At 40.9% G+C, this 12,510-nt stretch overlaps 3 protein-coding genes across 3 annotated transcripts; 2 read left to right on the top strand and 1 right to left on the bottom strand.

Annotated features, from left to right (window-relative positions):
• Window positions 1-1,357: 1,357 nt before the first annotated feature.
• Window positions 1,358-2,476, top strand: LOC106748866 (U1 small nuclear ribonucleoprotein C). Its single transcript, XM_014627781.1, has one exon. The coding sequence runs from the start codon at window positions 1,521-1,523 to the stop codon at window positions 2,046-2,048; it is 528 nt and encodes a 175-aa protein (XP_014483267.1). The 5' UTR covers window positions 1,358-1,520; the 3' UTR covers window positions 2,049-2,476.
• Window positions 2,477-2,851: 375 nt separating this feature from the next.
• On the bottom strand, window positions 2,852-8,417 carry LOC106748865. Its single transcript, XM_014627780.1, has 4 exons — window positions 8,213-8,417; window positions 7,883-8,110; window positions 6,845-6,925; window positions 2,852-6,763 (listed from the first exon to the last, which is right to left on the bottom strand). The coding sequence occupies exons 1-4, from the start codon at window positions 8,247-8,249 to the stop codon at window positions 3,261-3,263; spliced, it is 3,849 nt and encodes a 1,282-aa protein (XP_014483266.1). The 5' UTR covers window positions 8,250-8,417; the 3' UTR covers window positions 2,852-3,260.
• Window positions 8,418-9,294: 877 nt separating this feature from the next.
• LOC106748840 (CCR4-NOT transcription complex subunit 6-like) lies at window positions 9,295-11,272 on the top strand. The gene is made up of 4 exons (XM_014627719.1): window positions 9,295-9,386; window positions 10,036-10,351; window positions 10,461-10,636; window positions 11,250-11,272. Exons 2-4 carry the CDS (start codon window positions 10,044-10,046, stop codon window positions 11,270-11,272), a joined length of 507 nt encoding a protein of 168 aa, XP_014483205.1. The 5' UTR covers window positions 9,295-9,386; window positions 10,036-10,043.
• Window positions 11,273-12,510: the final 1,238 nt, after the last annotated feature.

The following is a 12,510-nucleotide window of genomic DNA, read 5'->3' on the forward strand; positions in this document are numbered from 1 at the left end:
TCTATTTTGCGAGAAATATTTCATATCATTTCATTCTGGACATGTACGACAAATGGCGACAAATATGCGAAATTTACTTTCAGCACTCCTGACGATAACGAGATACCAGTTTCGGCGAGCTGAAAGGATAGCTATTTGAATTCCCAACAGATACAAAGTAACGAACGCACGAAGCTCCATTCGACACTCCCAAAAGACATTTCTGCAAGACGGCAGTTTTTCGCGGCGACTTAACGATATTCGTCACACTGTGGACATGCGAGACTCAATACTAACGACAATAGTTCGAGTCTAAGACTCGTTTTCGAAGCGAGATCGCGAGAAACACGGAACGGTTCCACGAACCCGCACTGTCACCCTGACCTGATTCGTTACTGAACATCCCAAGTAGCAAGATGCCATCAAATGACGTTTTAATGGCATCTTATTGACGTCAGAGATGTCATTAAAACGTTATTAAGACGTTATTTGACATCATTTTGTTATTTGGAATTGTATTTTGGGATCGTGTCACGAATTCTGACGATTGCGATTCTCGATCCGATTTGCATATAGATATGCACAAACTACATTCGATATTTGAGACATCAACTTACGAGGGATATTGAAAGACATTTAGCTTCGACACGCACACAATACTTATTTTCGATATTTCAGGTTTCGCGGCGTACGAATATGTAGTTAACCTACCTGTTATGCGAGACGCGTTGTTCACTTTTCGCGGTTATTTCGCGAAATTTCCATCTCGATAAACCTCATGGGAATTATTTTCAGCACTACCGACACAATTCACGCCGAGGCTCTCCTTAGGTGAGCTGAAATCGCGCGAAATACAGAACGACTCCAACGCATCCGTACCACTCCGCCATTAGTCGTTCCGTAACTGAAGATCACTGGGCAAAACTATTTGAAAGACGTCACGTGACCGTGCTAGTTCGCGGTAGATCGCGTCATTTCTTAGGTCATGTATCGCAACTGATGTTGCGATGTAGCTGATATATAGGCCGGTATTCATAGTCGGATCTTATATTTAAGTTCACTTCTAAAAGTTCGGCGGGGCCTGAATGGTTAAACATCGACTTTTCTACTCAGTTAGTGACATCCGGTCACAGCACTAGTGCAGAAAGTGTTAGGAAAAAAACAGACCTAATTATGACAAAGAAATCTTTGTTCTTTTTATCCTGATTGGTCAATTAAACACTACTCTACCCCTGAGTTTTGGAACGCAGCCTAGTAGCAATCCAATCGAATTCGCTATTAGAGTAATGAAAACTTACTAAAATTTGGTTCAGTAGCATAGTTATTTTTATACTAGAATGTTTGGTGAATTGACGATCATGCGCATCATCGACTTTAGTCCAGAGTGCGCTTGAGTTTACCACGAGTTGTCAGCATATATTGTATATAACCTACAAGTTTCAATTATTCGTTGATAATCGCTATGATAGTAAACACATAGGAAGACGAATTTAAATAATCCGTTCTACCAAGAATCTGTGTAGAAACGTATCGTTGACACGATGCCGAAATACTATTGTGATTACTGCGACACATACTTAACTCACGACTCACCAAGCGTACGAAAGACACATTGTCAGGGTCGTAAACACAAGGACAACGTTAAGTATTTTTACCAGAAATGGATGGAAGAGCAGGCTCAACATCTTATCGATGCAACAACCGCCGCTTTCAAAGCCGGTAAGATTGCCTCCAACCCTTTCGCGGCGAACAAGGGTGCAGCGATACCACCGCCGCCGAATCTCGGCTCCAGCCTGGGATCGCGATCTGGTGTGCCACCTCAGGGTCCTCCGGGAATGATGCCACCACCAGGAATGCATCCAGCCGGTCCGATGGGTCCTGGAGGTCCTATGATGATGGGACCACATGGACCGATGCCACCTCCAATGATGGGCATGAGGCCTCCTATGATGGGACCGATGGGGCCAATGGGTCCTATGATGGGTCCTATAGGACCTATGGGACATATGAGACCTCCAATGAATGGACCACCACCTCCCATGGTAGGACCACCACCAATGAAGAAATAACAGGCAGATTCATAATTGGTCACTTGTGCTTTTGTCTGATAAAATTTGCTTGACTATATTAAAATTGATGTGTGTCGATTGTGTTTTGATTGTATGACATTACTAGGACAGTATTGTACAATTAAAGATTCTACTTGTACAAGAGTGAAGTAATTCTATAATCAAGAACATTAACGAGAGATATTGATGTACCTAAAAATAATCCGAGAATATATTTCCAAGCAAATGTAACATTGTCAACAACATTCATGTGTAGTATGTTTTACTTTGTATTACGTCTAGTATTTTATGTGTAAAATAAGGTTTCTAGAATGTAGGTGCGTAATACTTTTGACATTAAAATTACTATATTTCAGAGATTTTGCTGATGTACATGTATATATAAGATCACACATGAAGTAATGGTAATAAGTATATATATAATATTGAAGTTTTTAAAGAAAATAAATTCTTCATTTGTAATATTTAAGAAAATCATTATTTAATATTTTATTCAGATATATAAAGCGGTATAAAAAGCAATATTTACAACTTATATAATCAGAAAATAGACAATATTCAAAATTAAATTGTTCATTGATATAAAAAATAATTCATTTGATTTTAAAAGTTTTGATATCGATATTATAATTTACTTATTACCATCAGATGTTTCAAACTTTAACTTCATTGTAATAATATATTTCTTTTTTCGTAAAATATCCTTGTTACAAAATAAAAGTGATAAATTTGATGAAATTATATTTCTGACAATTCCATATAACTGTTTCTTAAGAATTATTGAAAATTAAAAAAAATAATAATTTATCACTCCCTCAACACATATTTATTTAACGACATCTTCAATGGTCTTTCAAGGATTACGCATACATACATAAAATTATTACAAAGTATTTCACAATTTCGCTGTTGTCGAATGAACGCGCATAGACAATAAATTGTCGCAAAGGAACTTCCGTGTGATGAGTGTGATGAATTTGGTGAATATGTTGTATTTGTGACGATCTTACAGAATTATACTGGTTATACTTTGACAGATTTATAATAATAATTTTATCAATGAAAGTATCAAAGGTAATTTTCCCAGTACAACGTAGTTATTTAAAAACATCTCTAACGAAAGAATGTTTTCGTACACATATCAACTTATAAGAGTACAGATAAATTATAAAATATTACACAATTTCAATAAACAAATGCGCAAAAGAAATGTCAATTCAAGTGACTGTAACAATTTTTAATTTGCTTCCGATGCTTGCTCTCCATACTTATCATTTTTCTCATCGTTTGAAGGTGTTTCTTATTAAGTGTCTTATTTTTTATTTTTCTCTGTAGATCTTCCGCTGCTTTCACCATATAAGGTATTTCAAACGCATAGGCCTGACGTGCAAGTTTCCTTGCTTGCTTGCATAACAAATTCTCCTTTAACAGTCTCTGTTCTACAGTCGATGCTTTATTCCGCATCTTCCGCGTCGGAGGTTTTTGGTTGTTACTTTGATTATTCGTATCTGTTGTATTTATACTTGTCTTGGTCGCCGGTACGTTAGTGTTCATGTTTACTCCATTATCTTTATCATCTTCTCTTTCCAAATTTATCGATTGAATTGATACCGGCTCATTATGAAACGATGAAATATTCTGAGGATATTGCATACGATTTTTCACTGTATTACTAGTTCCTGGCTGATAAATATCATCAGAATTGTTCATCTGAATGACACATGACGTATCGTGAAGCATATCCTGAACGTTAGTAGTCGTGGAGGGATTTGCAATCGTGTCGATTTCCTGCGACATGTAAAAAGACGACGTCGCAAATGATACCGAGTTTGCGTCAGCATCTGAGGGAAATTGATCTTCTGTGAAATCTGATGTTTTTTCCAAGTTTTGAATTTGTTCCATTATGCGTTGTAATGTAACTCGTAACTTCGGCGGTGTGTGAGGTGTGTATATATTATTGTAACTTAAAAGAATATCAAGATAAGTGGCGGCATCGAGTTGATGGTTGCTATTTTCCGAGCACTTTAACATCTCTATGTATGACAAGATCTTGCGAACGTGAGAACTCGGCTCCGGATGGGTGTTGATGTACGTGAGAAGTTTTGTTTGCGCATCCCACATACACATTTGGTTATGAAAATATTCCTTGTTTTTGGGCATATTAAGCATCTTGTGCTTGAAAATGTTCACTACATTCATGAGCCTGAACGGATCTTTTATCTCTTTGCGCTGCAAGTCTAGATTTGTGAGAAAGTGCCACATTAGGTCAGATTGCATGGGTAAATTCACGTCTATCCCATGCTGCTTCTCGTTAATCGGTAGGTCCAACCAGTGAAGTAACAGATAGAATAACAAGCAGACACACTCTTTCGATGCCATCAGCTGCACCATTACTTCAGACTTACTGGCTAACAGACCTATCGTCATCTCAAAATGTGCTGCCTTCCGCAACTTCCTGAGGAAGGCCGGGATGACGGTGCCGTTCGAGAATTTACTTTGCACGAAGTTCTTTCCGGCCGAACTCAACGTCTTATGTTGAGAAAGATTACTCACCAACACTCGCGCGTCGGAATCTTTCTTATTGCGATAGTTTCCACAGCAATAGATAACATTAGCAAAGTTTAACACAGTGGCTTCCGATATCATCATTACTTGTTCCTCTGGGTACTCCTGCGTATACACTTTCTCGTTGGTTTGCGCACTAGTCGATGACGATGGGGCATTTACGTCTGGAAATGGCTCCGCTTGCACTTCTGCTACTGACATGTCCTCTTGTATCTGCTGGTTCAATGTTCCTTTGTTTTTCAATCTGTACGGTAAAATTTCCACGGTCTTGTCGATCACGGGGGTTCTCTCTGGGCCGATTTCCAGCTCGTAACAGGGCCCCTCCGTGTAATTCGTCACGAATGGCGAAGTGCGAAAATGCGCGGACCATCGATACTCATTGCACGTGGAAAACTCGTGGCCGCGCTTGGAGCAGTTGCAGCAGTGCAACTGGCTCGCCGGTTTCATTACGTTACCTGGATTCCGCGGCAAACGACTGACCTCTCTCGTTACCTGATGATATCGTCGCCAAAGATCGGGACAGTACTCCTTCTTGTGTCCCACCGAGCAGCACATTGTGCAGTACAAAGTGCGGCAATATTCGCATGTTTTGCGGTAGGTGTCCTGCTTCTTACCACAGGTCAGGCATTGCCGTTGCGGGCAACGCCATGTGACGTGGCCTCGTACGCCACACATGTGACAACATTCTACTTTAGCACGCTGTTCCGGACAATCTTTGCGTTGGTGACCGTCTCGTTGACAAGAAGAGCATCTACTCCAATATCTGCCCCGCTTGATCGCAGGACAGGGCATCAAGTCCTCGTCCAGGATCGCCCACAACTTCGGATCCTTCGACATACCGCTTTGGAGTTCGTGGATATCAAAGTTCTGGCCAAGCGAGTCATTGGAGAAGTTCTGGCCACGCGGGTCATTGTAGAAGTTCTGGCCACGCGAGTCATTGTAGAAGTTCTGGCCACGCGAGTCATTGTAGAAGTTCTTCACTACCTCCGGCAGCGGTACGAAAAACTTGGTCCAATAGCTTCCTAGTTTAGGAAGCTTATGAAAATCTGAAATTATAGGATTTCTTATTCTCTTCCCGCTGCTCTGTGATGTCGATGCAACATTCAGTTGATCACTCTGCTGAACGGTGCACTGTCGCTTTTGCACGGGGCTGTTGTTCTCCGCTACTCCATCTTCTCCGCCTTCGCCGTTGTTGCCTTCACTGTGTCTCTTTCGACTCACCACTGGATCATTATTGATGCCATATGACATCTCTAACGATGTATCTTCCACGCTTTGCACCTTATTTTTTAGATTATATTTGATATTATCTCTAATATTTTTATCGGTTTCATTGATATTAGTGTTCTGCCGCGTCTTTTTCGTCTGCTTCTCGGATTTTTCTCCTCTATCCGGTGACGTCCATGGTTCTTGAAATGTGCAGGTATCGTCCGCTCTGTCGTCTCTGGGCGTATTCTGTGATGATCTCTTTTTCGAATATTTGCTTGTATCTTCGGGCGACGTGCCTATCTTATTTTGCTCCACACTCTTGGACAACTGCTTGATTTCGTCGATACTTCTGGCACCTTTTTGAATAATGGTACAGTTCAGAACAATGTCATCGTTAAATTCATGCGCGCGTGTGCTCTTGTCGTTCGTCGTAACCGATATATTATTGTTTTGCGAAGACTCATCGGCAGTGTTACTTATGGCGATTGTATCTTGACGATTGGGCATCACTTCTATAATTTCCACTTCGGGACTAGATGAAGAGCTAGATGAAGAGGCTCTAAAATTGAAGACTCCTGAGCTATTCTTGAACGCATTTTTATCGTGCAATCTTCCCTCGAGCAAGTCATCCTCGTCTATCGAACTTCCAGCGTCTTCATCGTCAGAGTCTCGCAAATTGATGAGAAGTGGTTTTGGTTTCGGTGGTAGTGGCACTTCCAAGACAGACTCAGAGTCAGAATCCTCCGAAGTTTCATTTTGCCTTTTCCTTGACATAAGCTTCTCTTGCTTCATATTCTTCTGTAAAACATTGTATTTGCTGTCCATATCTGATTCGTCGCTCGAAACAATATTTTCTTTCTGTGACTTCTCCCGGTGCTTATTCTTTAGCAGTTTGGGAGAATTGTGCTTTTTGGAAGAATTCTTCTTACTCTTCTTTTTTTCTGTTGATGAAGAGTTATTTAAAATCCTTTTACTAGTATCCCTATAATTATATATTATACAATTACTAATACTTAACAAACCTGCAGTATTATCTATTTCTTGATTAGCTAAATTGTTTTTGTTAGTCTGAGTAGACACTTTAGCAACTGGTTCCTCTTGTCCTGTAAAATAGGACACTTCATATATTACTTAATACCAATTGATACATTGACTGCCATATCATCCATATCTAGTTGATATGTGAATTTCTCAAGGGCCCTGTCGCTTATTTATAGATAATCATTTTATCTACTTGATTAGGAATGGTTTTACTATTTATAATTTATAAAGATATAAAATAGAAACAATACAATATTATTAACATAAAAACAGAAAATTCAAATTTGATGAGACTCACATGTGAATTCTACATGGCAATAAACCTGTTAATATCTGTTAATATCTGAAGATCTGAATTTTACATTTACTATGTATCAATATATATTAAAACTTCTACAGTAGCTTTTATTTGGTAACAAAATATTTTGCAGTGCTTTTTAAGGAAATGCCATGCTTGAAAACTTTATTGGCAAAATACTGATTTTTTCTGTAAAGTTTATATCTTATTGATTGCACAGAATTATAAAAGCTTTTATACAGTAAAGGTACATGCAAAAATGAATTGAAACAATGCTTAATATGAAAAAACAATTAAAAACTTCAAAATTAACATCTCTAGCTATCAGTTAGTATCTGATACAGAAATCCTACAATTTATATATAAGAATGTGTCAATGTTCCAATCAGGAACATTTCAAAGACCATTTTTACAGCTTTTCAATTAAATCTAGAGGTCTAAGAAAATATGGAATTTACAAAAAAACTGTTAAATATCTTAAATTTTTTGTTAGATATGATAAAACAGAATAGCATATATTCATCACATTCACATCATGTTCATGTTATAAAATATATATATACAAGAAATACAAAAAGAATTGCACAATCCTGTCAATATTTATGTGATAACATTTGGAAGATCATCTTTATACTATCGGCACAAATGTGACCAAATTTGTTAACAGCTACAGAGCATCTCCTTGACATTCCATCCTATGACATAACCTTTTTATAATTACCTCTAGTGACTTCAAGTTCTGAAATCCCTTTTTTGTTGAACCTATGCTGTATATTTTCTTGCTTATTTAACTCAGTGACAATGCAATTAGATAGTGGTACAGCGTTTGATAAAATATTGGCTCCTAACTCAATCTCATGGTTTGAAGGATAATAAATTTCAGCATACAATTGAGCCAATAAGTCATTGTTATTTTCTTCATCATCTGTGTTTTCAGCTTTATAATAATCTGTGGCACGTAATTATTGCTGTATGAGAATACAAAGGAAAAAATAAAACATATAATAATGTAATAAATACTCATAATACCACTGTTTATTACATTACTAACCTTTGAACAAAATTTCATCACACATGTTTTCAGACATATTCCGTGAAGATCTTTACTGGTTAGTACAAACAAGTTTTCAAAGTATTTTTATGGATGTATATAATGCGTATAATTTATGACATATAAGATTGTTAATACAAAACAAATAAGATTTGTAATAACGACGAGGCACGTGCAAGCCACATCTCACATAAATTAGCGATCGTTCGAGCCAGTAAAGCCAGCGGCACACGATGCTTGTTTTCATGTTGGATTGCTTCCTAGATGGAAATACTGCCTTCTGATTGGTATATCATCATTCATTTTTAGAGACGCACCAATCAGAACGCAGTATTTCCATCCAACAAGCAATCCAGCACGAAAACAAGCATCGTGTGACACTGGCTTAACTTCCATTTCGTACACTCATTCCTCTGTTACTAACTAGATTTAGTGGATCAAGCTTATATATTAGCTACCCTGTTCTATCCTAACAGAATCATGACATAGGAATTATATACAGAGTGCCGCAAAATGTATGTATTAATATGAAAAACGGTTTGTTAATTGGTTAATAATCACTCTGAACAACACGCATGCGCATGCAGTACCATAGTCTGCGTTCTAATCTGTAAAAGTCCGGTGTTGCTATAATAGCCATATAATAGATAATATTGATTTTCCACATTTTTAAATTAATAAAGCGAATAGTAAACATATCGTATCATCTAGAGACTAATTAGAATTTTTTCTTAAGCTAGCATTCTGAACTCTCTTTTATTGATAAAAGTATCTCTAAAAGTGGCTCAGTATATAATGCGTATAATTTATGACATAAGATTGTCAGAGGAGCCGCATTTAAGGCACTTTTATCGATAAAAGAGAGTGATAAATACAGACCTTAATGATAAAGTAAACATTTGAGATCTAGTTCCTAGATCTAGGGATGTGCGCCGGTCGCGAATAAGAAAGCATCGTGTGAACCATGTTTGTTGGTTGCGACCGTTCAACGACGTCGGCTGCTTCGGGAAGGTTCGGCGACGGCGCGGACCAATCGGGCGGCTCCGTGGGCGCACGGTCGTTGCAGTTGATAAATGGAGGATTCGTGATTGTCAAGGTAGTTTTGTTTACGCGGAAATTTTCACTCGGTATCAACTCCTCGCGCGTCCCGTCTGTGCTGAAGAGGTAGATGAAGGTGCGTAATGCCGCGCCGAGCGCGCGCTAACAAACACGGCGGCCGACGGCCACGTCCGTCGCCGGGAAATTAGGCGAACGCGTCGTCGACCTGTCGTCGCGACAGCGTTACGAACTTTTTCGGGCAGTATGAGTGATTGGCGCTCAAAAGATTATTCCGTCGCGCGGCGAAATTCGCCGCCACTGTCGACATAACCTATCACGGCCGGCTGGACGTCGCGTCCCGCGCCGAATGCGGCGAGCTTCCGTCACATACGACCATGCGAGCGTCGGAAACTCCGTCTGTCCCTCATAGGTTATGGGCTCGTACCTAATGTCACTGGTACGGCTGTGTGTGCAGATGACATTGCCCGAGTCGCGATATCTTTACGCAGCCGCGACTCTCCGAGTCACTCTCGCACTCCCAACATGAGACAATCGGCACCTGCCGCTGTAGCTCTACTGTTTTACGATCGCTTTGTTGGCTGTCGATTACCGCGGCACAAAGTTGACTGCTACTTTGACAGCTGACTTGTTATTGTCGCGAGTGTCAGCGTACGCGCTGATGCTCTTGTGACGCGACCATAAGTAGTCGGCGCGTGACATTCGAGCGTTAAAAATCCACGCAAATAACTGTTGCTTTAACAGGGGATACACCTTTTCTTCCCTAGGATCTAAGATGTCCCGCAATCACAAGGACAAGTATGAAAACTCCAACCCACGTCGTACGCATTCGTTTATGTCCACGGAGGATGCGAACTCGGGGAAAAAATCTTATTGGCCGGAGTTGGAGATAACAGGCAGTATAAGAAACCTAAGCCCTAACCTATGGCAGTTGACCCACCTGACGGCGCTCTATCTAAACGATAACAGCCTACAAAGGATACCACCTGAGATTGGTCGTCTTGTCAACTTGCGTGCTTTAGATCTCAGCAGCAACAAGCTGCGCAGTCTGCCTGCCGAACTGGGGGATCTCATCTACCTCAGGTATGTAGTAAGAGGGATTAAACAGAAGAACAATTTTATATATTATTATAGTGTATTCTGCTCATCCGTCCGATTCCTAATTCTCACACAGAACTCTTTATTGTTTCAGGGAGTTGTTATTGAACCAAAATTACCTTCGCGTGTTACCGTACGAACTAGGAAAGTTGTTCCAGTTACAAGTGCTTGGACTACAAGGAAATCCACTCAGCAAAGAGGTGATGGCATTGTACGGGGAGCCTGCAGGAACGAACAAGCTGCTGACGTATATGTTGGACAACTTACAAGGTGAGTGAAAGAACTTTGTTTATCGAGAGATTGATTGGAGATACGCATGTATCTCTCCCTCTTCTCTCCAATTTATTTGCTTGCCTTCTAATTACATGCCCAAGTGTACGAATTATTCACTTGTCGGCGCTGGCGATTATCTACTTATAAGCGTTTATATCGGAAGCAGATAATGCCTGAATTATCGCGAATTGAAAATAAAACTTCGCGAAAGAAATCCTTTTCATTTACAATTTATTGAAGATTCGCAGATTTTGGCTAACATAACTGAGATAGCTAAACTATAATTACTGAAACATATAGGAAAAGTTGCATAGCACACGAGAAATCAATATTGAATGGTGCTTTCTATTTATATTTGCAATCCTTTTTTTTTTATTTCCGTCGAGATCGCGTACGGTTGTCGGTAAAAAGACGGACTATTTTATCCGCGAGCATTCAACGCCGTTTTCTTACAGTCCGGTTCCTTCGTAATAGGTGGCGCCGTGTGTCCCGTTTAGACACCTGCATAGATAGATGTCAAAAAATCGACGCTAGTTCTTCCGTTTCTCGTTTAACGTTTGAATTAGGTCACTTATAACGTTGATTAACGCATAAAAATCCCTTTTTTCAGTCAGAGATAACGAATACGTATAAAGCTTAAAAAGTTTCCGATAAAAAACCTTTAAATTGACGTTCGACGATTTTATTAAAAAAGTTATAGCACATAAAACTTTTTTTATACAAAGTTATTGGATCCAAACAAGCGACGGTGATATTTCACCGTGACCGATATTTTTTATTAAGAATGACAGAAGAATTGCCAATAATGCGTAAAAGGCCTCACAGAAGGCCCCCCCGCGTATCCCGAGCAGCTCTGCCCGAATGAGAATATAATTACGCGTCAGGTTAATCGCGCTTCCGCGAGTGTTAATCTCTCTCGACTCGGCACGGTCGGATGGGTGTGTCCAGGGGTGAGTGGGTGGATGGTCGGTCCCGGGTTTACGTTCCGTGGAAAACGAACGCCCGGGAGAACGACTCGCCGCGGTTACGAGCGGGCGGGCGGCAGGGAGGGTTAGAGAGAGAAAGAGAGAGTGAGAGAATGAGAGAGGGTGGGGGAGGGAGAGGACCCCCGCACGGAGGGCGTTCCTACCCATTGTGTTGCGCGATTTTTGCCGGTTACCCGATCGCCTGAAAGGTCTCGGCTCTGTACCATTCCGTTTATCCATTGTTCTCCGACTTTTACTATTCGATATACCGCAACGCCGCACCACCCGTTGCCAGTCATTTCCCGCTACGCCTCCCCCTCCCCGCGGCTCCCTACGCCGCCGTTTCTCTCCTCTCTCGCCTCTCACGGGATGTTCCTGCTCGTCATCCTCTTCCCCGCTCCCTCGTCCCTCGCCGCGTTTCCTCTTCCTCCTCTCCGCGCGCGTCCTCCACTTCTTCTTCTTCTCCTCGTTTCACACGGGGTCGTTCTCTTATCTGCAATCGCGCGGAAAGCATATCTGTATTTTGTAGCGGAGCACCGCCGTCGAACACGTCTTGTACGCGTCTTCGTCGGGATATTCTTGTTCCGAGTGCCCGCGAGACGAGGGAGAACGCGCATCTGTGAAGAGACGAACGAACGTGAATCAGAGGGTTCGTTTTTACATGAGGAGCTTGGACAGCAGGCTGAATATCGTATGCGTCTAGACAGATCGGATAAATAAGCGGGGGCGAATTCACTTGTGAAAATTGCTGCCTCTTCCCCTTCGGTTAACGGGAATATCCGTGCAGGGTTGCGTGCGGAACCAACCATGTTTGTCGCGGTACACACGCGCTGCATAGTTCGCGGATTGTTGGCGAGAAACTTTCGCGGACGAGTGTGTGTGTGTGTGTGTGTGAAAGTGTACGTA

This window comes from Dinoponera quadriceps, unplaced genomic scaffold (assembly GCF_001313825.1).
Source record: "Dinoponera quadriceps isolate SergipeBrazil2010 unplaced genomic scaffold, ASM131382v1 scaffold1889, whole genome shotgun sequence".
Classification (NCBI taxonomy): Eukaryota; Metazoa; Arthropoda; class Insecta; order Hymenoptera; family Formicidae; genus Dinoponera; species Dinoponera quadriceps.